At 44.1% G+C, this 24313-nt stretch overlaps 1 protein-coding gene across 3 annotated transcripts; it reads right to left on the bottom strand.

The window, feature by feature from the left end:
* Nucleotides 1–3670: 3670 nt before the first annotated feature.
* On the bottom strand, nucleotides 3671–22528 carry LOC101739495 (uncharacterized). Of its 3 annotated transcripts, none has more exons than XM_021346686.3 (9): nucleotides 21162–22528; nucleotides 10568–11352; nucleotides 10357–10479; nucleotides 9989–10276; nucleotides 9402–9565; nucleotides 5804–6588; nucleotides 5127–5350; nucleotides 4789–4959; nucleotides 3671–4713 (listed from the first exon to the last, which is right to left on the bottom strand). In XM_021346686.3, exons 2-9 carry the CDS (start codon nucleotides 11278–11280, stop codon nucleotides 4212–4214), a joined length of 2970 nt encoding a protein of 989 aa, XP_021202361.1. In that variant the 5' UTR covers nucleotides 11281–11352; nucleotides 21162–22528; the 3' UTR covers nucleotides 3671–4211. The 3 variants fall into 3 exon arrangements, with proteins under 3 accessions (XP_021202361.1, XP_004924216.1, XP_037869948.1); XM_004924159.5 differs by lacking the exon at nucleotides 21162–22528 and adding an exon at nucleotides 15631–16523; XM_038014020.2 differs by lacking the exons at nucleotides 10357–10479; nucleotides 21162–22528 and adding an exon at nucleotides 15631–16896.
* Between the last annotated feature and the right edge of the window lie 1785 nt (nucleotides 22529–24313).

The raw sequence follows: 24313 nt of genomic DNA, 5'->3' as shown, positions 1-24313 counted from the left end.
ACTTTTATTGTTTTGTATAAATACACGACATAGTTCTGAGTGTTATTTCATTCCTTATTCATTTTTCATTATCTTCCATTTATTCCTTCCGGACGAGAATTCTGGGATTCGTTCCTGTAACTACGAACTCTATTGATCGATGTTTTTTTAATAGTACGAATGCTGTACGTGGACTGTCTGATCTGTTCCTGTCTCAAACAAAGTACATTGTGTGATGACCGATCAATAGCCAGCTACGGATGGATTGCATTTGGCTCCACCACCCACCACCCAACTACTACTGCCCACTTTCTGTAGTGTTGTTACGGCATTTCGGTTCACTTTTTATAGTGAGTTTTAATATCATAAGAATATTTATTAACTTTTTTTTGTTGCTTAGTTGGGCGGACGAACTCACAGCCCACCTGGTGTTAAGTGGTTACTGGAGCCCATAGACATCTACAACGTGAATGCGTCACCCGCCTAGAGATATAAGTTCTAAGGCCTCAAGTATAGTTACAGCGGCTGCCCCACCCTTCAAACCGAAACGCATTACTGCTTCACGGCAGAAATAGGCAGGGTGGTAATACTTACCACGAGTAACTACCACCAATAACTACCAGAGCGAGAAAGAGCTTTAATCAAAGAACTTGTTGTCTTTATAATGTGCCAGCACACGCACGGTCAGCTTGTGCGTATGTGTGTCTTTGTGTGTCATTCAGTCTCGTAGCTGATGGCGGCGCGCGAGTGCGTGGGGTCGACTACTGAGGCTAGGACGAGATAAGCGATAATTAAACTGGATGAAAGTAGGTTGATAGCCACGAGCGATGATCCTTGCCACACATTCTACTTAACATGCTGGTCGTGGTCTGTGTGGAAACTTCATATTTTTAACGACCTAATTGCGACGGTGACTATAAAGCGGTCGAGGGCGGAGGTTGCGGGCTTAGGGAGGGGTGGTGCGGGGGTGTGGTTGTGGTGGATTCAGTGCGAGCGCGGCCGCGGATAATTAGCATATTACGAGCACTCTGTCCACGCGATTCACTGCGTACGGAGAAACAGTATGACAACGAGCATGCCGAATATGGAATAATAGGAACAATGCTTTCAGTGCTACCTTCGTTATTCCCGAAGAAAATCTTTTCGATTATTATATTATAATATTATTTTTCTACTTTGAAATTTTTTATTTATTAGTTTTTTTTTATTGAAGTGAAAACTTCTTTAGAATCGTTGTGATTTCAAACCGGATGCAACGGAAAAAACGACAGGTAAGAGACACAAATACAAAAATGTGTAGGATGAAGCCAGCAAAGAATGAGACAGAAATATACATACTATTTAATACAGCGCCATCTGTGAGATTTTTTAATACTAACGTGTGTATGAAAGCTCTTGTAGTGAATTTTAATTTAGGATTATACGTGAAATTAAAATATCAATTCACAGAGGGCGCTACCTTACAATTATTTACTAATGACAAAATTTTACATATACTTAAGACGTTTAGGATAATTGTATTTTAATTTTGGAAGGTTTCACTTCTACCACGTGTGAATTGCACACATGTATTTTTTTTTATTTCAATAACATAAGTGAAGTTGATTATAATTAAACTAGTGAAACTTAGTCAAGGTCGGGCGTGGCTATTGCTGATAGTAGATAAAACATCGATTTCATGAAGCATAGATGTATAACAGAAAACTTCCTTTCAGTGCCAACCACGACTGTACCAAGGTCCATCACAAACACACGCTTTGAAGCCAAACATACAAACCGTCACTCGTTCTCTGACGAAAGACTGAAAGAGCTCTGCTCTTTTGCATTCGAATACAATAAAAATATATACAGGTGTTTATAGGCAGGTTGTTTTAGTAATTTAAGTGTCTGTATGATTAAAATAGTTGAGTCAACGCTAGAGTGCACATATTTGAACGTTTCCTGAAGTTCGTCAGCCGCCATGGACTGCTGTTGTCGAGCTCACGAGTCCACAATCACATGTACAGCGCCACTCTCGAACTGATTATTCTAGTAGAACGATATCTACAGTTTTCAGTTTGATGTGCCCTAGGTATACAAATGTATAATTATCGAATAAAAAAATGTCTCTCATTTTGGAACATATCTAAAGCACCGTAATTCACTGATAATTTGTATAAAACTGTATAGCTGTGTAAATAAACGTAAATTTAAATTTTAAAAAATTATATTTAAACTATATAAATCCAAGGAACGATGTCCGAATCATTCACACGAGAAACTGCCGTACTGATCACTACCTCACTGTGTGCATCCTGAATCCACTGTAACGTTCAATTACATGGAACACCCACAAGCATGAGGGGATACCATGTGTTGTAACAATGTTCCGTGTGTTGGAACAATAAAGAATTTAAGCTGTGCTGCAATAGTATGTACTTACAGTACGAGCGTTGTTTACCAGGACTCTGTTGGTGCTTTATTTTAATATACATATTATTATATCTGATGGCGCGTTGCATTATACAGTGACAGCGCAAATTTGTCATTGTCGTGTGGGGCCCTCACGCAACACCGAGTGAGTGCAGCGGCGGGGGACAGCGGTGGGGACGGCGACGGGGGACGGCGGTGGGGGATGGCGGCGAGAGACAGCGGCGGGGGACGGCGGTGGGGATGGCGGCGAGAGACAGCGGCGGAGGACAGCCGCCGGCGGCCAATACGTGGCAAAAACGACGAGAGGTTGACATTACAAACTTGTACTGTGGGTTGTATCGCCAGATCAAGATGTGATTAACTGTTGAATAATATGATCCAGCGCTTGTTTTGTTTCAGTAATTGTTAGCAACTCGGAATTATAACACAAAACCTACTGTAATGCTTGGCTATTCTCTTCGCCGGATGACCCGAGCCAGCATGCGATCAATGCGATGTGATGAAAAAGGAAACCCAACTGTATTGCTCTTCATATCTATATTTTTTTGAAAGATATGATTTTAGACTTAAAACTAAAGTACATGTAATGAGTTTACGTCTGTATTATGATAGAGCCTATAGCCGAGCACGCAGCTAATTATTTCTTACTGATTTGTTGCATGGGACAAGTCTGAGAGGCGCATAGTGTAACTCTGTACCGCATCTCTGTGAACGACTCTATCTTACGGAACTATATTCTGCGGCAAACCCCTATTCTACCGCTGGTGTTCGAATCTCAGGCGCGCACCAATTTTTCTAATATAATACGTACCCAACAAATGTTCACGATCGACTTCCACGATGAAGGAATAAAATCGTGTAATAAAAATCAAACCCGCAAAATTATAATTTGCGTAATTACTGGTGGTAGGACCCCTTGTGAGTCCGCGCGGGTAGGTACCACCACCATGCCAATTTCTGCCGTGCCGTTTCGGTTTAAAAAGTGGGGCAGCCGTTGCAATTATACTGAGACCTTAGAACTTATATCTCAAAGTGGGTGGCGCATTTACGTTGTAGATATCTATGGGCTCCACCAGGTGGGCTGTAAGCTCGTCCACCTACCCATCTAAGCAATAAAAAAAGCTTACTTTTGTTAAAGTCTGATAATGTTTTGATATTGTTTGGGAATGCGAGTAAGCACGAGAAGCTCTAAACAGCTAAATAGTCTACGGCTCCGGTTCGAAGGATGATACAGCGGGCATACAATATCGGCGGCATTCGTGGTCAATGAAACAAGGTGTATGTGTTAATCAGTTCATAGAACTAGGTGTTTATTGTAGAATTCAACTGAAATGGAACAAGGGACGGGACAGATCGTCAATGGTACTAATATACAATCAAATGTACACACACATACATATGTACATACGACATCACGGCGAGGAGACACGGGGGACGCTTCCACGGTCGGGGCCGTGCACTGGCTAACTACTGTGTATTTACACAACCAAATATATATAAAGTGGAGGATACGATATCGTACGAATAGGGCCCCGCGCCGACCGAGTCCACCTGTGATCTCCGCGCCACTGAGTCATCGGGAGGACGTCCTTTCGCGCGATCCGATTCACAACGAAACGAAATAAAAAGAAAATAAATTACACTAGTCGATTTCACTGAGCACTTCACGCGAATATCATGCGAACATCACACAATCACCGACCGACTCAAGACAGTCCGACGACAACGCGACGAGCAGTCGACGCGAGAGAGGAAAAGGCGCTCCGTCACACCGTGGTCTCGCGGTCCACGTGGATATACTCGACGGAGCGCTCGCGCCGTCAGGAGGATGCGGTCGACGAGGCTCGCGACGCGTCGTACAACAGCTCCTCCGTGAGGCGTCTTCCTGCCGCCAGCGCACCCAACAGCCGCTTGTCCGATACGGCGCGTCGTCGTCGGCGCACTAGCAGCGCTGCCAGCAAGAGCAGCGCGCCCCCTGCCGCACCCGCCGCGCCCGTCGCGCCGCTTGCGCCCAGCGCCGCTAGCAACCGCGCTCCCGCCCCGCACGCACCCCGCTCGTCCGCACCACCCGGGCAGTCCTCCGCGCCGTCGCACCAGAGTGCGCCCGGCATGCATGCGCCCAGCGGTCCGCACGCGTGCGCACACGAGCTGGCGTTCTGTCCGGCGCGCCATACCTCCATCCAGGCCAGCCGCGCGCTGCCAGCCTCGCGCGCCGCCCACACTACCAGCAGCGCTGCCGACCGTCCGCCGCGACCCCACCACTCCTCGGTGAACACCTGCACTGCCGCGCCCGACCCGCCCGGACAGATCACGCGCACCAACCTGTCACAGATCGCTACCTGTACTAGTCATCTGCACAATCGGACTGATAAGACGAGTAAAGATGTTTCTACTCACTTGGAGGTGTGCGCGTCGTACACGAACACTCGGTTACTGGTTGCACAGGGCGGAGGTTCGGTCCCCGGAGCGGATGGCGTCATCTCCTCGCCCCACACGCGCAGGAACACCGACCTGTTCCCGCGCGCCTCCATCAAGAATGGAGTCTCTCCGCATTCGGATATCCTATTGCTGGGGTAAAAAAAATTAACAGTTTCACAGGCGCCAATATAACGTTAACTATTCTAATGGCCTTGGCTGTACTGACGAGCGCCTTTCACTATATCCCTTCTCCGCGGCCGACCGTCACGCGACATGCAACACACAGACGAAAAAGTTTGAAATTAAACAATCCAAACCTATAAGGAAAGGCGAGCCGGAAATGCGTTCCGGGGGGAGCGAGGCGGCGCCTGGCCGCACAGAGGCGCGGCTGCTCGCGTGACCACGAGCCCTGGAAGTGCACGTGGCGGTGGTCCTCGGCCGCCCGCAGCGAGCGCGCCACCAGCTCCAGCTCCAGCGCGCCGCCGCTCGCGTCAAACCGGAGCGGCGCGCTGCTGTTGTCACATATGCACCCAACCGGCACCTGCCGATACTTCCTTCTATTACTTCACACTCTAGCCGAGCAGATACATTGTTGATGTTGACGGGCGATGGTCACCATATTTTCCAAACGTACCATTTGACACAAGCTTATCAGCAACCGGTGAAATAAAAGAGACCATTAGAGATTTTAATTGAGATGTTTATTCATAATTCATAAGTTCAAATTTTATTAGCTGACTTTAATGTACACAATCCGTACAAATGTTCTATACAAAAATTTTAAAGGTTAATGTTAAATATGAATTACTAAATGTTAATGTTAAATATTACGGTCGAGAGGACCGCACCCGACTTGCGGAAATAGGTTCTTGAACGACTATTATTGTTTTTATTCAAGTACAGTTTTAAACAAATGCACTGTGTGCATTATTACTTGCCAAGATGTTCGGTCTGATAAGACTAATAAGATTTGATAAGATAACTTGCAACTTACTCTGTAACCGGGCCACGGGGATTCAAATATACGCAGATGTGGAACACGCAAAGGCACATCCTCGTCCCCGTCGAAATCAGTGGGCCCTCCGTCCTCCGCCTCGGTTTCCCCATCATGGGATTCTATCTGGTCCGGCACGCAGTTCGGTCGACCGGTGACCGGATCAGGCCGCGTCGCGCATCGAGGCTCTCGACCGAACGTGGCCGCCTGCAAGTCGAGCACCACACGAGAACCCTCCCCGTCGAATCTATACACGCAACGCAAGCGTCGCGCTCCACCACGCCCGAACCAAAGTGCGTTCCGCGGAGAGGAAAAGGATCCCGGCGCGGTCAACCTCCTCGCGCATTCCTCCGGGGCGGGCCGGGCTCGTCTCCCGTCGTCCGGCAGCGGGAGACCCTCGAGACGCGCGTCCACGAACTCATAGTGGAGAGAGAAGGTGAGCGGGTGCGTGGCCGTGCCGGGGCGTGAGGTGAGCGCCAGCGCCAGCAGCGAGGCGGCGGACACGTAGCCGTCGGGCGGCGCGCAGGGGCGGGGGGCGCGGGTGGCGTTGGCGAGCGAGGCGCGCGCGCACAGCGAGGGCGGCGCGTCGCAGTAGTGTCCCAGGGAGCGCGCGCCCGCCTCGCCCTCGCCGCCGCCGTCCCACACGCGCAGCTCCACGGCGCACGCGGCGCGCAGCGCCACCGCACTCGTGCTGCTCTCCTCTTCGCGCTCGTTGCTCTCGACGCGTCGCGCCTCCACCAGCGAATACTGCGTGAAACTCGAGAAATAGATCCAAACGAGATCACCTGTGTAACAAAAATTAATTCGTATATAACCCTCGTGTGTTTCTTTTTCGCAACGTGTAGATAATTCGACGCTTGAAAGGCAAAAGTGACTAAGCGACAATGCGTGAACTTTACAGTAGACTAATTTAAAGTTGAAACACCTGAAAAAAGTTATATTTTAACGAATCTAGCTGTAGGATTGAAATGATTTTAATAGACCTAGAAATTTATTTTTTTGTATATCGAATATGGTTATTGCCCATCATTTATGTATAAATAAGTTATTGTCGCTTAGTCACGTTTGCCTCTCAAGCGTCGATATGTATCAGTGGTGTGTGACAAGCTCTATATTTATACTACATTTATTCAGAAGAGTCTCAGGAATGGATGATTTGTTTATAGTTCCAAACTCTTTTTTTTTTTTTGTTGTTGTTGTTAGATTGACATCTTTGTTTTCCATTTTTGGGCGGAGTTTGCGTCTGTTATTTAAATTAAATACATTGCTTTTTTTTAGTTAGGTATATCATATGTAAATAAAGCTCTCTTGGCCCTTCATTACATTTAAATATCCCGCGCACTAGCTTCGACTATCTTAATAGCATTTATTATCTATGGCGGTAGTAGAAATAAGTTAATATAATTATACTAAAATAAATAACTCTATGCAGAGCAACAACTTAGTTTTTTGTTTCATTAAACAACACATTACACATATCTAAATTGTATTGCTAATTTCATAATTTACAAAAACATCGAACAAAAGTTTGTTTTATTAAGTTTTGGATCGCCATTAGAATTTTATATTTGGAGTCACTGAAAATTACGTGCAGTTGAAGTTAACATCCCAAAAGTGAAGGAAATAGTAACTGAAAATCCTCATTCAGGGTTGAGTGAGATAGCCGCCAATCTTTCTGTGCCTCAGCAATCGATCCGTATTATCTATACTAATATTATAAAAAGGAAAGATTTGTTTGTTTGTTTGTATTGAATAGGCTCCGAAACTACTGAACCGATTTCAAAAATTCTTTCACTATTTGGAAGCTACATTATTCCCGAGTGACATAGGCTATAACTTTTTTTGAAAAAAAATCGGGATCCTTACTAAAAATCAAATAATGTAACCCAAGGGGTACAAAAATTGCCTAAAATATTCTTTACATCGCGTGACCTGCGAAAACTATTGATGATAGAATAAAAAAATGTACTACGACTTTGTAGAACACATTATTATTTACAAAAAGTGTCGCGACAACATATATCTAACTATTATAGTTATGCCACAATAAGTGTTCTCTTATTTAAAAAAATAAAACAACGTCAAATATCGTTGAAATTTTTGTTAAAGACCCGAGCGGAGCCGGAGCGGGCCGCTAGTTTTAAAATAATCATTTGGGTATGAAACATATTGCCGCTCGGCTAATCTCAAAAGACCTGTATTTTCTGCAATTCAAAAACATAATCGCATAAGAGTCGTTGAGGACATTCTAGAACGAGTCCATTCTGACCCAACATTCGTGAAACGTATTTTTATTGGTCGCGAGACGTAAGTCGATCAAACGTCACATTCATACGGATATCTTTCTTTGACAGTTGCCGTGTTGTGCACACGCACCCATTGCTGAAAGGTCAAATCACTACATAGTATAAAACAAAGTCGCTTTCTCTGTCCCTATTCTTTATTGTACACACAGTTAATATTACAGTAATTGCGATAAGATATAAAAATGGCGAGCTTAACTCAACAATTGAGTTTTCTAACAGCTAACCGTTCTTAACGAAGGAAAGCTTTTTGAGTGGGTAGAAGAATACAATCTAATCAATTTACGTATTGATACAATACACAATAACAACTATATCCCTATGTATGCTTAAATCTTTAAAACTACGCAACGGATTTTGATGCGTTTTTTTTAATAGATAGAGTGATTGAAGAAGAAGGTTTATATGTATAATAACATCCATTAAATAGTGAAGAAATCAATAATAAATCACAGTTTCCGAAGCGAAGCGAGGGCGGGTCGCTAGTAGTAAATAAAGCATATTAATTGAGTGTTATGCGGCGTTGATGAGAGCAAATTCGACAAAAAGGAAATAAATATTCTTGTATTTTGCATCACGATAATGCGCCTTCGCACAAGCCCATCATTATGAATATATTTTTGACCAAAACTCAACAATTGCCATCGAACAACCACCCTATTCACCAGATATGGATCCAGGCTCTTTTTTTTTTTCTAAGCTCATATTACTACTTTATGTCACATGTATTCATTCGGTAGAAGACATAAAGTCGAATTTGCGACGAGAACTGAACTCGATTCCGAAAAAAAGCCTCTAAAATTGTTTTGATCATTAACTAGATTGTTCGTTAACATAAGTGTGTTGTTTCTGAAGGAGCAACTATAGGTACGGTTTGTACATACCTAACTCAATACGTTGACGCGCCGTGCATCGTCTTTGTGGTGTCAAATTATTTTATTTTATTCTTGTATAGTAAGTAGTGCACTTAGCAACACGTACTCGTTAACACGCTACCATTTGTACTTAAGTAGGCAGCGGCTTGGCTCTGCCCCTGGCATTGCTGAAGTCCATGGGCGACGGTAACCACTCACCATCAAGTGGGCCGTATGCTCGTCTGCCTAGAAGGGCAATAAAAATAAAATAAAAACTTAACTCAAATATGTAGTAAAGGTGCTCAAATAACATACTCTTTTGGAACTGTACAATCTTCCCCTTGGAGCCAACACTATGTATGAATGTGATAAAATAAATTTGGATGGATAACAAACTATTTGTGTCTTATTGACTTTTTTGACACAGCAGGAAGAACTGACCTGGTCGCCCGTGAAAAGTCCAAGTACACGTGGTGTTCGGCGGCAGGGTGTGTGCAGGGGCCCGCAGTCGGCCTCGGCGGCCACGCCCCCCCGGACCTGCCGTCGAATTCGTTTCTTCCTCCGAAGAGGATGCTTTCACGTGAAATTCACAACGTCTGGACTCCCTAAATTTTGAACATTCCCATTTAATTACCTTATTGCGGTTACTTATTGCGGTTTGAAACATAATGAAACCGCGACGATAGACAGTAATGTATACTAGAGACAAATAAACAATATTAACCTATTCTCAATTTGACCACAGACTAACAGAGTATATAACGAAAGTTTGACAATAAACATAGAGTATTCATATGTGTCAAATACGTTTTTTTATTGATTTAATGTATTAATGCATTATTTAAAAATTAATGCATTATTTAAAAAAAATTACCATTCTGCACTTCTTCGCTATATTCTCTATAAGTGTGGGAAATTTCATACTCTTCCGTCCGCGCAATTTTCGTAAAAAGGGGTACAAAGTTTTTGCTTTACGTATTAATATATTATTATTATTTTAATAACTATATTATTATTATTTTTCTCACCTGGCGTAGTCGAGTGAATCAGAATCGGCAAATACGACGTCTACGTCCAGTTCGAATCCTCTGAGTGGGGCGGCCGGGGCGGCGGGTCGCAGTGGAGCGCTGAACGGGGACGAGTGGAAAGCGACCAGCATCTCTGGACCCCGCGAGGTGACACGCGGCAACCAGTCCCCGCCGCAGTACTCCACCAGCACGGGGTCGTCCGTAGTAGCGCCGTCGTAGAAGATGAGTCTGTCCCGCTCCCCGGTACATTCACGCCACGCCCTCACCGCTCGGCCGGTCTTGTTGAGACTGTCACAATGTTAGTTCTTTGTTAATATTACGAGTGAGTCCGCGGGACCGGGCGCTCGTCCTGAATGAGCTTCACCCACCTCGCCATCGATATCGACCGTTTGATTTGCATTTTGTGGGAGTACTCCTGTCGAACAGAAATCATCGCGTGTTTGCACGTTGGGATGTCTTTTTGTCGGAGGCTCCAGTAGCAGGTAACGTTTCTAATGGATGCAAGATATTACAGATTATATTATAATTTAATAAGTCGCCAGGTATAGAAACATTTAAAAAAAAAGATTATGTATTTACCTGGGGTACATGCCAGGATAGTTAGGACTTTGTAGTCGGCACGCCTTGCGGTGACACTCCTCGTAGGTGCGCGTGCAGTACGTTCCTGGAGATACGGCACCGCGCTCCAGTGGAGCTTCCAGAGCACCGAACCGAACCACCGCCTCGCGCTGCGCCAGGAACTTGTACCGCAACCGAAAGCCGAACGCCTCGCCGAGCCGCACCCGGAACAACTTGACCGAGACGGTGACCGTCGCCGTCTCGCTGTAGTAGAGGGCGGCGCCGTCCGCCTCGCCGCACCACGAACCGCCGGTGAAGGGGCGGCCGAGCTCCGACACCTGCATGTAGCCGTCGGGGCAGCCGTCCAGCGCGGCGGGCTCGTAGCGCCCGACGCGGAATTCGTCGAAAGCCAGCTGCACGAGGTCGCCGTGTGCTCCGCCGCCCGCCGTGAACGTGAGGTGGCACAGGAAGGGAGCGCGCGGGGGCCCTCGGACGGCCAGCGAGTACGCGACGCCGGCGCGACCGTAGTAGGTGCGGTTGCAGGGTGTACAGTGCGGTGGCTCGTCGCTGCCGTCCGCGCACTGCGGCTCGCCGTCGCAATACGCGTCCAGTCGGACGCAGGGACCGGCGCGGCAAGCGAACTCCGCCACGCCGCAGCCGCCCGCGGCGCCGCGCCACCCGGCCGCAGCCCAGAGCCCGCCCGCCCACACGCACACCCACCACGCCGCTGCCATGCTTCCACTGCGCGCCGCACCTCACGAACCGCTCCTCATCGTGCCGTCCGTGGACCCGACACCTCCGCAGCGCTACCACAAGTACCATTTCCAGATTACTAAATCATAAAATTGTGATGCACAAAGCTTAAGTTTGTAGGCAATTTGAACTTGCACTAAAAAAACGCGAGAATTGAAATAGAAATCACAGTTGTTAGTCTTTTCAGTTAAGTCAATCAATAGTTTTCGCAGGGCATGCGATGTAAAAAAATTTTAGGTAATTTTTTTACACCTTGGGTTACATTATTTGAGTCTTAGTAAAGATACCTAATTTTTTTCACAAAATATTATATCCTATGTCACTCTGGAAGAGAGTGGCTTCCAAACAATGTAAGAATTTTTCAAATCGGTTCAGTAGTTTCAGAGCCTATTCAATACAAACAAACAAACAAATCTTTCCTCTTTATAATACCTATATTAGTATAGATTGACTTTAGCTCTAAGTTTAGTTGGAATAATCATTAATCTCGTAAATTAGAAACCATATTCTGCGGTATTTGTTATTCATTAGGAATCTAGTTAATAATGAAAACTGCTGAGTGCAAAATGTTGGTTTCTTAGAAGGGGTAAAAATAGGAAGGTGTGTTTTAATTTATCACAAATCATTTATTTTGTATAGCTGTTGACTTGAGTTTCACACGTCTGAGCAAAAAACTTATATCGTTTGATTAAGTATTTACATTTTTTTGTTTATCGAAATTTTGATGGGTCTGAATTAGGATTAGAAAAACTCTAGTAGTTTTCCTATTACGGTGGTAGGTAACTCTGTGTTAGGTTCTATGATCTCTTATTACTTAATGCTCCATTTTTACTAAACCTAAGCTGTCAGCTATCGAATTGTTTTTTTAGGCATGCTAACACTTTACTGCACAAATGGCGACAAATTTAAATCTTGCGTTAACTTTAGGACACCCTTTATAAAGTCGTGCGGATTGGATCGTTAGTTAAGTATTTAATGCGTAGAAAATTTGGCACCCCCCAGAAGCTTTCTCTGTCCCTATATCCCTATGTATGCTTAAATCTTTAAAACTACGCAACGGATTTTGATGCGGTTTTTTTAATAGATAGTGATTGAAGAGTAAGGGTTGTATTTATAATAACATCCATTAAATAGTGAAGAAATCAATAATAAATTACAGTTTCCGAAGCGAAGCGAGGGCGGGTCGCTTGTGATAATTTATAAAGCTGAAGAGTTTGTTTGTTTGAACGCGTTAATCTCAGGAACTACCGGTCCGATTTAAAAAAATATTTCAGTGTTAGATAGCCCATTTAGTGAGAAAGGCTGTAGGCTATACCTATATAACATCACGCTAAGGTCAATACAAACGGAGCACCAATAAATAATGTTTAAAAATCGAGTTTTTTTTTCTTTTTGAGATTTTTCGCTACGTCCGCTGCGGAAACGGTTAAAGTTTCGCTAAAATAATGTATGACAGAATTGTTCCCCTTTAAAAGATCTAAAAAAAGTATGCGACAGCATATGTCTATATGTTAAGGTTGGCTCACTACAACGTTTTTTATGCTAACCAAATTTGTTCTAAAAGAAAGCATTATTTGTAAAGGTGTTTCTATAAAGATGATATTAATCCTTATCCAAATAAAAACGTTATTCATTACAACATTGAAACACCCAAATCACTTCAAAATAGGCTTTGACAATTATAGATTTTTCTGGATTTCGCCAGGATCCCATCATCAGATGATTACAGGGCCATCTGGGAAGTCTACCCTTTCGAACAAAAAAAAAAAGAAATAAGAATTATCAGAATCGGTCCAAGCATTCTCGAGAAATCGGTGAATATACATAGATAAAAACTTTTGGTCGAATTGATAGCTTCCGAACTAAAATCGATAATTCATAAATGAAGAGGCGGGTAAAATTTTGCGTTACGCTAAAGCAACTATTCCACGCGGACGAAGTTGTGGGAAAAAGCTAGTAAATTAATAAAGAAGGAGACTAAGAAAATAATAGCAGTGGAGTGCGCAAATTCTCGAAAGCACATGTGCAAGCATTTAGAAACCAACGAAGGTTTTTTTTATATTTTTTTTATTGCTTAGATGGGTGGACGAGCTCACAGCCCACTTGGTGTTAAGCGGTTACTGGAGCCCATAGACATCCACAACGTGAATGCGTCACCCACCTTGAGATATAAGTTCTAAGGTCTCAGTATAGTTACAACGTCTGCCCCACCCTTCAAACCGAAACGCATTACTGCTTCACGATAAAAGTAGGCAGGGTGGTGGTACCTACCAGCGCGGACTCACAAGAGGTTCTACCACCAGTAAAAGGTGGTTCAGTACTGGGTCCCTTCCTGCCATGCTTGGACTCACTTACTGAAGTGGCGCAGTCCTCAGCCTCGCGAACTTTCATGTAGGCAGACGACACGCTATCTACACCGAAAGCTGCACAGAGCTACCAGAACTACTTCTACTACGTCTGAAAACAGCAGCTACAGGCCGCCGGCCAAGTATCGAGTGTAGCTAACACCCAGTGCATGTAATTTAAGGAGCCAGACCCAGGTCAGACCATTGTCGGTCCGATTTCCGTCGATGGTCAACTTGTATTTATGTGTGATATGATACGCAGATCTGGGAACTAAAAATTCAATATTCAACACAGAATAACCGTAGCGTGGCTAAAGTGGCGAGAAGTAAGTGGTTACCATTCAAATTGCTGAAATGTTGAAATTGTTCATAGATGACCTTAAATAATTTGTGCCCAATAACTTGATGACAATACTTAAAAAAACCAACATTTGTAGTAAAGCCATTGGGATGAAATTTAAGGTTGATAAATATCCGTAGAAAGCTAAAGTTGTAAACCCAAATTACTTACAACTTAATGATGGCGTTGTGCTCAAATCTCTTTCTGAATCGGAGACCTACAGATACGGAACAGTCGTTTAGAGATCAGTAATTCTTTCGTTTAGAGATAAAGGTTTTAAAAAGCCATTTATCACGCGGAAACAAGATCCGACCGCTTATTGGGTATGTCGCGCCTATGTTTTTAACACATTCCTTTAATATATTAAGGTGGACACAATCAGAGTCGGACGCACTGGACAGATAAGTCAGGCGATTGTTAACGGCATACAGATTGCGACATCTGCGTTCATCTGTGATGAGGTTGTATATTCCTCGTAAATGTGGGAGTCGTGGTATGTTGAATGCCAGGGATCTACGTTACCGAGTGTGATATACAACCTTAGGGAATATTTCCTTAAGGAAAACGCGCAATTGCAGTCGATAAAGAACTCGATCCACTATACTCGGCTAACGGGAATCAGAAGAAGCCGAAGGTGATGAGTATTTAGAATTCATGTAGAATTAATAGACAGTGAGGTCAAACGCAGAACCTCCTTCCCACCCTAGTACGCGTTACCAACCGTCACCCCGATGGAAGTTAAAGACCTGATCAAAGACCTACGTCCTCGTAAGGCTCCGGGTCCCGACGGTACAGCTAACCGCGTTATTAAACTTCTCCCGACCCAACTGATCGTGTTGTTGGTATCTATTTTCAATGCCGCTATGACATGAAACTATATCTTTCCCGCGGTGTGGAAGGAAACCGAAGGTTTTGGCATATATAAACCCTGTAAACCCAATATTCTACCGACGAGTTACCGCCTGATTAGTCTCCTCATGTCTCTAGGCAAACTATACGAGCGTCTGCTCTACAAACGCCTTTTTTTTTTCTTTTTTTTTTATTGCCCTTGTAAGCAGACGAGGATACGGCCCACCTGATGGTGAGTGGTTACCGTCGCCCATGGACTTCAGCAATGCCAGGGGCAGAGCCAGGCCGCTGCCTACCGCCTGAGAGACTTTGTCTCATTCAGGGTGATTCTCATCGATGAACAATTCGGATTCGCGCAAATCACCTATGCGTACATTAGGTGCACCGCCTCGCTACTACAGGAAATTTAAACTAAATGATAGGAGCCCTGACCACTGGCGGTCTACAACACCTGCCACCAACGGCAGTCTTGTGTATCGTATTTTAACAAAGATAGCAATGGTTGAGAATAAATTGTATATTGCACTAATTAGTACACATTGTACATTCAAAATAAAAATATCTGGCTTTTTTTTTTGACCCGAATTCTAACAACTTTGTAAGCATCAGGACGGGCATTGTTCTTATATAAAAATAAATTCTACAGGACAATAAGTCAATCAATACATAGTTATTGGTATTGTCATACCGTAGATATCAGCTTACGAGAATTGTGTTTTCTGTTAGAAGCATTGGCAATTAATGACAGCAACCTCGAAGCGCAGCCATATGTTTAGGCTGGTTATACCGGGATTTACCTGATCACGATGTGAGAGGTCGGCGTGGAGACAGCTCGGTGCTTGTCCATGTGGCCGTCAGAGCGGCGCGGCTCGAGAACACATCACGTGGCGAGACACTCCACGACACTCAACGAGCAGCAAACAGCACGCGGCGGGCGACGCGACACACTGCGGCGCGTTGCGACCTGAGACCTGTCGTCCACCGCGCCGCCCTCGGCCCCGTCACCCGCGCCTGCGCCGTCCTCCTCCCCGGGTGACGAAGTAAACTAGCACTCTGAATGCTCACAGTAACACGTTATCAACGCACGTCAAAATGAACGACCTGCACTGAAAAATCTACTTCATGTTGGCCCTAAATAGAATAGATAAGATCAAAACGTTAAATGTGCGTTGCACTAGTACTTTCATTACGGATCCTCCCGATTCATTAACGGTGCTTTTAGGTACCACAAGCACCGGTCACCGTCTTCGTCGAACCCGTCGCTTGCGACGAAGGGCTCAGCGAGTGGATTAACCCATAGACACAGCCCACTACTGAGTTTCGCACTACTCGCCGGATCTTCTCAGTGGGTCGCGTTTCCGATCCGGTGGTAGATTCTGCGAAGCACTGCTCTTACTAGGAACAGTGCTAGCAATACTCCCGGCTTGAGCCCTGTGAGCTCACCTACACGTCAAGGAGAAGCTGAAACAGCTTCTCAAGGCTATCAGCACAGGTAGGGAAAAAACTGGTGTTATAAGTTTTATACGGTTAGGTTTAGGTTAGGTTTTCACTCCCAGGGGTATCGCTCCTTCTCTCTCGTCGTGTCACGGCGGGAGAGATTGAGCGACCCGGACCAAAAGCAGCAGGGGGTTCTGGGCTCTCCACGCCCTTCACTGGCTAAAGGGTGTTTCTTCTGGGAACGCCTGGGCCTCCTCGCTTTCCTTTTCTTCTTCCCCTTTATGTTGTTTTGTTTTGTCTGTTTTGTTTTGCCTTCTTTTGTTTTATTTGTTTTATTGGTTATATTTTCTCTTTTGTTTCTTCTTTTGATTTGAAGCCACGTCCGAACAATTTTCGGCGTGATCCACCGGAGGTGGCGGGCCTCTCTTGGCCTGCCTTTCTTCGTTGAGAAAGTGAGTCGGCGTTGTTTGCGCTCCTTCCCACCGCTGGTCGCCATGTCTCCGGCTGCACAGTTACAAGGGAACGCCCTCCAGAGGGGGATACCGGTATACCGGCGTGGCTTTGTGAATTGTTGCTCACTCGAGCGTCGGGCGGTCTGTCGTTTTGCTTTGCACTCGGCGAGCCGCCGGCTAACCCGTAATCCTCACCGCGTGGGGGACGGGGCCGCTGCTGCGAGGCACGGGGCCACGAGGACATAAACCTCTCTAAAAAATACCCCAATCTTAAGCTGTGGCGCCCGACGAAGAGATGAATGGCTGGTGGGAGACCAGTCGCGAGGGCGTCCGAGGAGACCGCACCCCTGGTTAATAAAAACAGGAAATCAAAAATCAAGAATTATCAGTTATAAAGAGAATTTACCCCGGGAGGGCACCTCCCGCTCCGCAGGGGGAGAACCCCTCCGTGCGGTCGAGCGATCGGGCGCAAGCTGCCCCACCTTTTCTTGGGGGGCAATAACCGCTCGACGAGGTCCGAGAAGGACAGAGGTAGGGTGTGCAACATTTAATACTTTATAGTTATTTTTTCGTTTATCTTTTAGAATAGATATCTAACTCGACCCATGTTTGCATTCCGAGGTCTATAAAGACCAGCGCTGGTAAGCCAGCGCTACTACGGTTACTCACGAAACATGGTATCATGGTATGTAAATTTATAATTAAATTTTCGTAAGGTATGGAAAATGAATTAATAGAATGCTTAGAACAAATTAGAAATATTAAAAAATATTTGATTAAGAAAGGCAAATCAGGATTTTTGGGTAAGGTAACCAAAAATAAATTATTTTTTGAAAACCTGTTAATTTAATAATATCGAAATCTTGCTAAAATACAAACAAACAAAAACTACAAACAAAAACAAACATTTCAAACAAAACGGAGTATCGCTCTATGACAGCCGCTGGATGGAAGGAAGAAGGAAGTACGAATACGAAATAATAATAATAATAATAATAAACGAATAATACGAAGCACGCACGGGTTACCACCATCCTAACTATTTCTACTGCAATGCGTTAATGATATCCGGTTTGAATAGTCAAGCATGTGCTTTAGAAAACGTTAATGCGGCGTTTTGTAATACTAAAGGGAAGATCTTCCTTCCATCCAAAAATAAATTGTCTGAATGAGATATAATATTTAAGAGAAGTGAACAGATTATTCGATTATTTAGTGAACAAAAGGGTATACTTAAATACTCAAGTGTTGGAATCTGTAAATTCTAATTGGGAGAATATTAATTCTATTTATAAGGATATTTTAGATTTATGTACCGATTTAAAAAAAGAGAGTAGTGATAGTGATCTATCGCTATAATTTAGTGAAAAACCAAATTTGAAAATGGAGTTTGATTTAAAAACAGCGTGTGATTTGATCCCTTGTGATGGACAATAATGAAAAAACAATTAAAAGCATAATTGACTCTGTGGAAATGTATTCGGAAATGCTACCTTATCCTGGTAACAACTTACTTATTAAATTTGTTTTAAAAAGTAGGCTTTCAGAAAATCCAACGTTACATATGGCTACGAACTATGTCTCTATTAATGATCTTATCCAAGACTTAAGAAAAACACTTTTAACGAAAAAGTCGTTTACTGCTATACAACAACGCTTACAAACAATTTCTCAAGGTTGGCGAACTATCGACCAGTACGGTACCGAAATTGAAAATTTATTTTCTAATTTAACAATATCTCAGGCCGACGTTAATTCTCAGAATTACGCAGTTTTTAAACCTTTAAATGAAAAGTTGGCGGTAAAACGGTTTTCAGATGGACCTGGCGATTCGCGACTAAGTACCATCATTGCAGCGCGTAACTACGAGTATCTGAAGGACGTGATACAAGCAGCGAAAGATGAAGAAATATCTACTGGTTCCGGACCACATGGTGAGAGTATCATGCAATTTTCTCGTCGAGGTAGAGGTAAGTTTCAACCTAATTTTCAATCACGACAAAGCAACAGAGAATGTGGATATCGAGGGTATCATCATCAATATGTAAGTAATTTCAGAGGAGGTAACAATAACAATTATAGACAGAAGAATCTTGCAACATACAATAATGTAAATCAACACACAGTACAATAATGTAGAGGAATGCAATTCGAAATAGAAAAAGAAAATTAAAACTATATTGACATTAGGTGGCAGCACTTCAGAAGACGCCATTTTAAATTCAGTGTTCTTGCTGTGTGTGTATTTGCGTAACTGAAGATAATAAATAAGTCTGTACTACTTTAAATTGAATCTGTTTTTCAACAAGAAACCAATAACGCAATAGGAATGGTAATCGTATGAATGAGAATCGAATGAGTTTTAACAATGGTAGGAAAAATGGCTATCGACAAATATATTACAACAACAATAACCAATATAATCAAGGTAAGAATCAAATGGCTTCAACCTATAGTAAGGGTAATGGTAATCAACGTGTGTATTATGCTGAGCAAGTAAAGCAAGACGTACCTGAGACATCAACGGTATAGGAGGTCAGATTCAGTCACCAGGTTTTGTTATGCTAAACATGATTCATCGTAATGCTAATACTGACATCGAATTTAGTAACAAGTGTTATCTTTTCGACAGCGTTCCTTTAAAGGCTGATGGAATTCTAGGTTTAGACTTTCGGTGCAAGTATGCATCGAATATCAATTTGAAAGCGAATATTTTAACATTGAATAAATACGAGTTAGAATATTTATTACTGGTGGTAGGACCTCTTGTGAGTCCGCGCGGGTGGGTACCACCACCCTGCCTATTTCTGCCGTGAAGCAGTAATGCGTTTCGGTTTGAAGGGTGGGGCAGCCGTTGTAACTTACCTTTTTTTTTTTTTTTTGCTTAGCTGTGTGGACGAGCTCACAGCCCATAGACATCTACAACGTAAATGCGCCACACACCTTGACATATAGTTCTAAGGTCTCAGTATAGTCACAACGGCTGCCCCACCCTTAAAACCGAAACGCATTACTGCTTCACGGCAGAAATAGGCGGGGCGGTGGTACCTACCCGTGCGGACTCACAAGAGGTCCTACCACCAGTAATTACGCAAATTATAATTTTGCGGGTTTCATTTTTATTACACGATGTTATTCCTTCACCGTGGAAGTCAATCGTGAACATTTGTTGAGTACGTATTTCATTAGAAAAATTGGTACCCGCCTGCGGGATTCGAACACCGGTGCATCGCTTCAACACGAATGCACCGGACGTCTTATCCGTTAGGCCACGACGACTTCAAGAAACCTTAGAACTTATATCTCAAGGTGGGTGGCGCATTTGCGTTGTGTATGTCTATGGGCGCCAGTAACCACTTAACACCAGGTGGGCTGTGAGGTCGTCCACCCATCTAAGCAATAAAAAAAAAATATATTTTGTGCCACTTTATGATAACATAAATTATTCAATCGAAGTTTTAAATATTCCAGCGCGTAGTGATAGATTCATTATATATTTATCAACAATTTGTGTAATCTGTTATGGAACAGGTAGGTATGTAAATTGCTAGAAATAGAAAAAAAGATGTGTGGTGTCGTGGGACACCGGATAGGAACGAAGTTCCTTATTATAAAAATATTAATTTTAAGTTCTATTCGAGGTATAAAGAAAATAAAACTGGAGGTTTCGCAACAACCCACGGTCATTCGGTAACGTGCGAACTTATTGTGGTACACTTCATTCACGGTTGTTTTACACAAGAGTTAGTGTATTGCGCAAACGAACGCTCTGAGATCGTGATCAATGAATGATAAAAAAATATGTTTTTGTACATTATTACAAAGTTAAGTCGTACACTGTGTGCATTACTAATAAAATTCTTACGTTACAGACGTTTTTTCCCGGTTAGGGTACCCCTCCGCATCGTCCCATAAGGAACTTCGTTCCAAAATTTACTTCAACTGCGTACCATCCATCAATCTATAGGAGTATCAGAAAATTCTCATAAAAACTTAGGTGCATTTCTAAGAATATATTGCAGTAGTAGAAAAGAAACATGAAGTCAATGGCTACCATTTTGGTGTTACAATTTTAATAATACTGTTCACACAGAAACAAAATACACACAGTTTGAACTAGTGTTAGGTAAATCCAGTTAAATTCCATGTAAAGTAAGTGAACGTATTGAACCCTTGTATAATGCGGATTACTATCCATTAGAATTAAAATATCGTTTACAAGTAGCACAACAGGATGCACGTAATAATCTAATTTTATGTAAAGAAAAGCGTAAATGTGCTTATGATAAGAATATTAATCATGTAAATTATGTTAAAGGTAACCTTACATTAGTAAAGAACGAATCAGCAAAGAAATTAGATACTCAGTTTAATGGCCCATTTATTGTTTTAGAAGACATGGGTGTTGATTAGGTTATGGCCTAGGTCTGACGACTTACCGTGAATCGTCCCGCATCCACGTCCGAAGGTCCTGGTCGAGGATGAGTATTGCCGTCAGAATCAGTTCATCTATCCTTCACATGTAGAAAGTCATAGGTCACTGTCACTATCTTCCAGTTTTTTATATGAAAGGGGAGACTTTACACACTGTTTAAATTTTATGTGCATGCCGACGCGGCGACATCGGCTTCGCGTGACAAATTCTGTTTCTGTTGTTTTGCCGCACTAACAGCAGGCGGTGGCGCTAGTGTCGCGCCGAAGAACCATTTCCCACGGAAATGGTGCATTCCGATACACACAATATGTCGCAGACCCAGTACAAGAAAAACAAGAAATGAATAATACATATAAACCAAATTGTGTCGCGTTACGTACTCAGAGAACAAAAAATAAGAAAAGAAATTATTCACAATAAAAAGTAATAATAATATAAATATGTATTTTAGAACAAACTGTTACGGGACGGAACATGCCGCTCACGTTAAAAGCACGTGGTTGCTTTTAATATTCAAAAGTTAAAACTAATATCGAAAGGACGTAAAGCTTAAAATCTTAATCAACTAATAAATTCCTAATGATTTCAACTACTCCAAGGCAAGAGGACATATTTTAACCTCGGGTCGTTTATAAAGGGAATTTCCCATTTTAATAGTTACAACTCGTGTGACACGTAACATTTTATTATTTTTGCATTATGCACTTTATTGGTGTGCACGTAAAATGGACCAGAAAAATCTACCGCGATCTTTACAAACGGTGGCGCGGGGCGAACACGCACTGCAGGGAGCGGTCCCATGCGCGGTTGATTGTGCGTCGGGCGAGCGCGGAAGCACTGCACACAGCGATGTATGCGCTGCCGGACGATGTTACGGCTTAACAAATCCAATAGCGTTGTAAAAGCGCGTAGCGAACGGACCGCGGTCCGGCATGTAAATTACATAAGTGTGCATCGTCAATAATAAGATTAGTTAGAGGGTGTTTTTTAGGTAAAATTAATTGTTGAAAAACCGAAAGATTAGTGCATTGACGCGAACAAATTTTCGAAAATCGCGTAATGAAATCAACATCTTGTATAGGCGGTGCCGTTGACGCGCTGGAGCACACCGATACATTGCGTTTTTCTTCGCACGTGTCTCTTACGGGAGTTTGAATCGGCCAGGAGTTCTGACCAAGATGTAGCCACGAGGGTCCGTGGTACCATAAGTCATGCTGTACGAGCGCGGCGGGCAACAGGCCACGAGACGCAGCGTCGGCGGAATTATCGGCCGACGGGATGTGGCGCCAGCGGTACGCGGCGCAAAATCTCACTGACACGGTTCGAAACGAAGGTTTTCCATTCGTGCAGAGATGAGTGTAGCAATGCTAGCACGATGGATGCGTCGGACCAAGCGTATACCTGGTCGAAGCGAGCACGACCACTGTAAGTAAGCATTACAGCCGAGGAATAGTGAGAAGCACACTCAACGGTGCGACGCGAGTTTTGCTAAAAATTCTTTATACTAAAGGATCGATTGGCCGTGTTTATGCGTACTGAATATCTGGATCAAGCCAGCTTTTGCCCTTTTGCTCCACGCGAGTTTTCGGTCCTCGCTCAGCTGGCCTTAGGACACCTGCGTTATTCTTTGACAGATGTACAGCCCCAGTCAAACTCCCCGCCTGGCAGTGTCCTCGAACCGGATCACGCGGGAGTTTTAAACGGCGACGAGCGTTTCCACCACGTCACCACTCTGCACGCTTGGAGCGAAACACCGTGCGCCCGCCGATATTATCGACCGCGCACCGCTTCCGCCCAACCGTGTAAGTAATGAAACAATGAAAGTAGTTGTTTTTCAGCGACGATCGCGCGAAACGATCTTCCACTTATGATACACCTCTCGTGTGTCCTTACAATGCCAGACTAGAGTCAAGCTCAACAGGGTCTTCTTTCCCCGCTGATTCTCCCAAGCCCGTTCCCTTGGCTGTGGTTTCGCTAGATAGTAGATAGGGACAGTAAGAATCTCGTTAATCCATTCAAGCGCGTCACTAATTAGATGACGAGGCATTTGGCTACTTTCATCGCTGGTATCATCATGCCATCGTCTTAAGTGACTGTAATCGGAAAACGTCATGGGTTGGATCGGAAGACCCCCGAGATTCCCACCCTCCCGATCGAGGCCGTACGCCGGCGAAATTGGATCAGTAGATGTTTAATGTCTGTTTCAGATGTTAAATATAAGGGAAGCCAAGGGAGCGAGCTCCGGGGGAGAAACAGACGGGCCTGATCTACACTCTTACCGCTGGTTTACTGTGCGGAGCTCAACCGACGTCGCCCCCCACGACGGACGTCATCTGATTGAACCTGGTCCAGTTCATATGCGATCCCCTCAACGCTAAAATTGGAACGATTTGTAATGTTGGTTCCTGAAGCCCGATTATGGTCAACTCCTTAAAAGAAGTCAGGCTCCATACTCCTCTCCAAGTTTTCGGAAGTCCTAGTCTACCTGCGACCAACTCAACCAGCTCCTCGTGATTCCCGTATTTATTACGTTTCTCACGGTGGAGCTCGTCCAGCGATCGCTGGCCCGAGACCACCTGCACGTCCACGATCACTCCGACACCATCCCAGAGGCAACAATATCAGACTTGCGGAGACCAACCGATGTTCTAGGCTCCAGCTCAACCGTCCACTTGTTCTCTTCTATAGCTTTCGTCACGAAAGAGACAATCTTGTTATGCCGTAGAATCCGGCCGCCGCGTGTTCTGTGACACTGTTGTAGGATGTGAGCCGTCGTGCAACCAGCACGGCAGGTCAACGCTGACTCACCCTCACCTCTACGCCCTCTCGATCCGCGAATGCGGGATGGGAGGGCGTTGATATGTGTGTGCACGAACTGCACGAAGTCCCGGCCGGTTATATGCGCGCATCGCTCCCTAATATACTTTGTGGACGCCGGGGTACGTGTCGATTCACGAAGTTTTTTTTTATGGCTTAGATGGGTGGACGAGCTCACAGCCCACCTGGTGTAAAGTGGTTACTGGAGCCCATGGACATCTACAACGTAAATGCGCCACCCACCTTGAGATATAAGTTTTAAGATCTCAGTATAGTTACAACGGCTGCCCCACCCTTCAAACCGAAACGCATTACTGCTTCACGGCAGAAATAGGCAGG

The sequence above is a fragment of the Bombyx mori genome, chromosome 11 (genome assembly GCF_030269925.1).
Source record: "Bombyx mori chromosome 11, ASM3026992v2".
Lineage (NCBI taxonomy): Eukaryota > Metazoa > Arthropoda > Insecta > Lepidoptera > Bombycidae > Bombyx > Bombyx mori.
Note: the sequence above shows the minus strand (reverse complement) of the source record. Positions and strands in the feature narration are given on the sequence as shown.

What these genes read in the sequence shown, in the direction of transcription:
- LOC101739495 (XM_021346686.3), bottom strand. Translation starts at nt 11,280, where the DNA reads ATGGCAGCGGCGTGGTGGGTGTGCGTGTGGGCGGGCGGGCTCTGGGCT. An exon ending in CGGCTCGCCTTTCCTTATAG is followed by an intron (nt 4,960 to 5,126) that starts GTTTGGATTGTT and finishes TTTTTACCCCAG; the next exon opens with CAATAGGATATCCGAATGCG. An exon ending in TACGACGCGCACACCTCCAA is followed by an intron (nt 4,714 to 4,788) that starts GTGAGTAGAAAC and finishes GATCTGTGACAG; the next exon opens with GTTGGTGCGCGTGATCTGTC.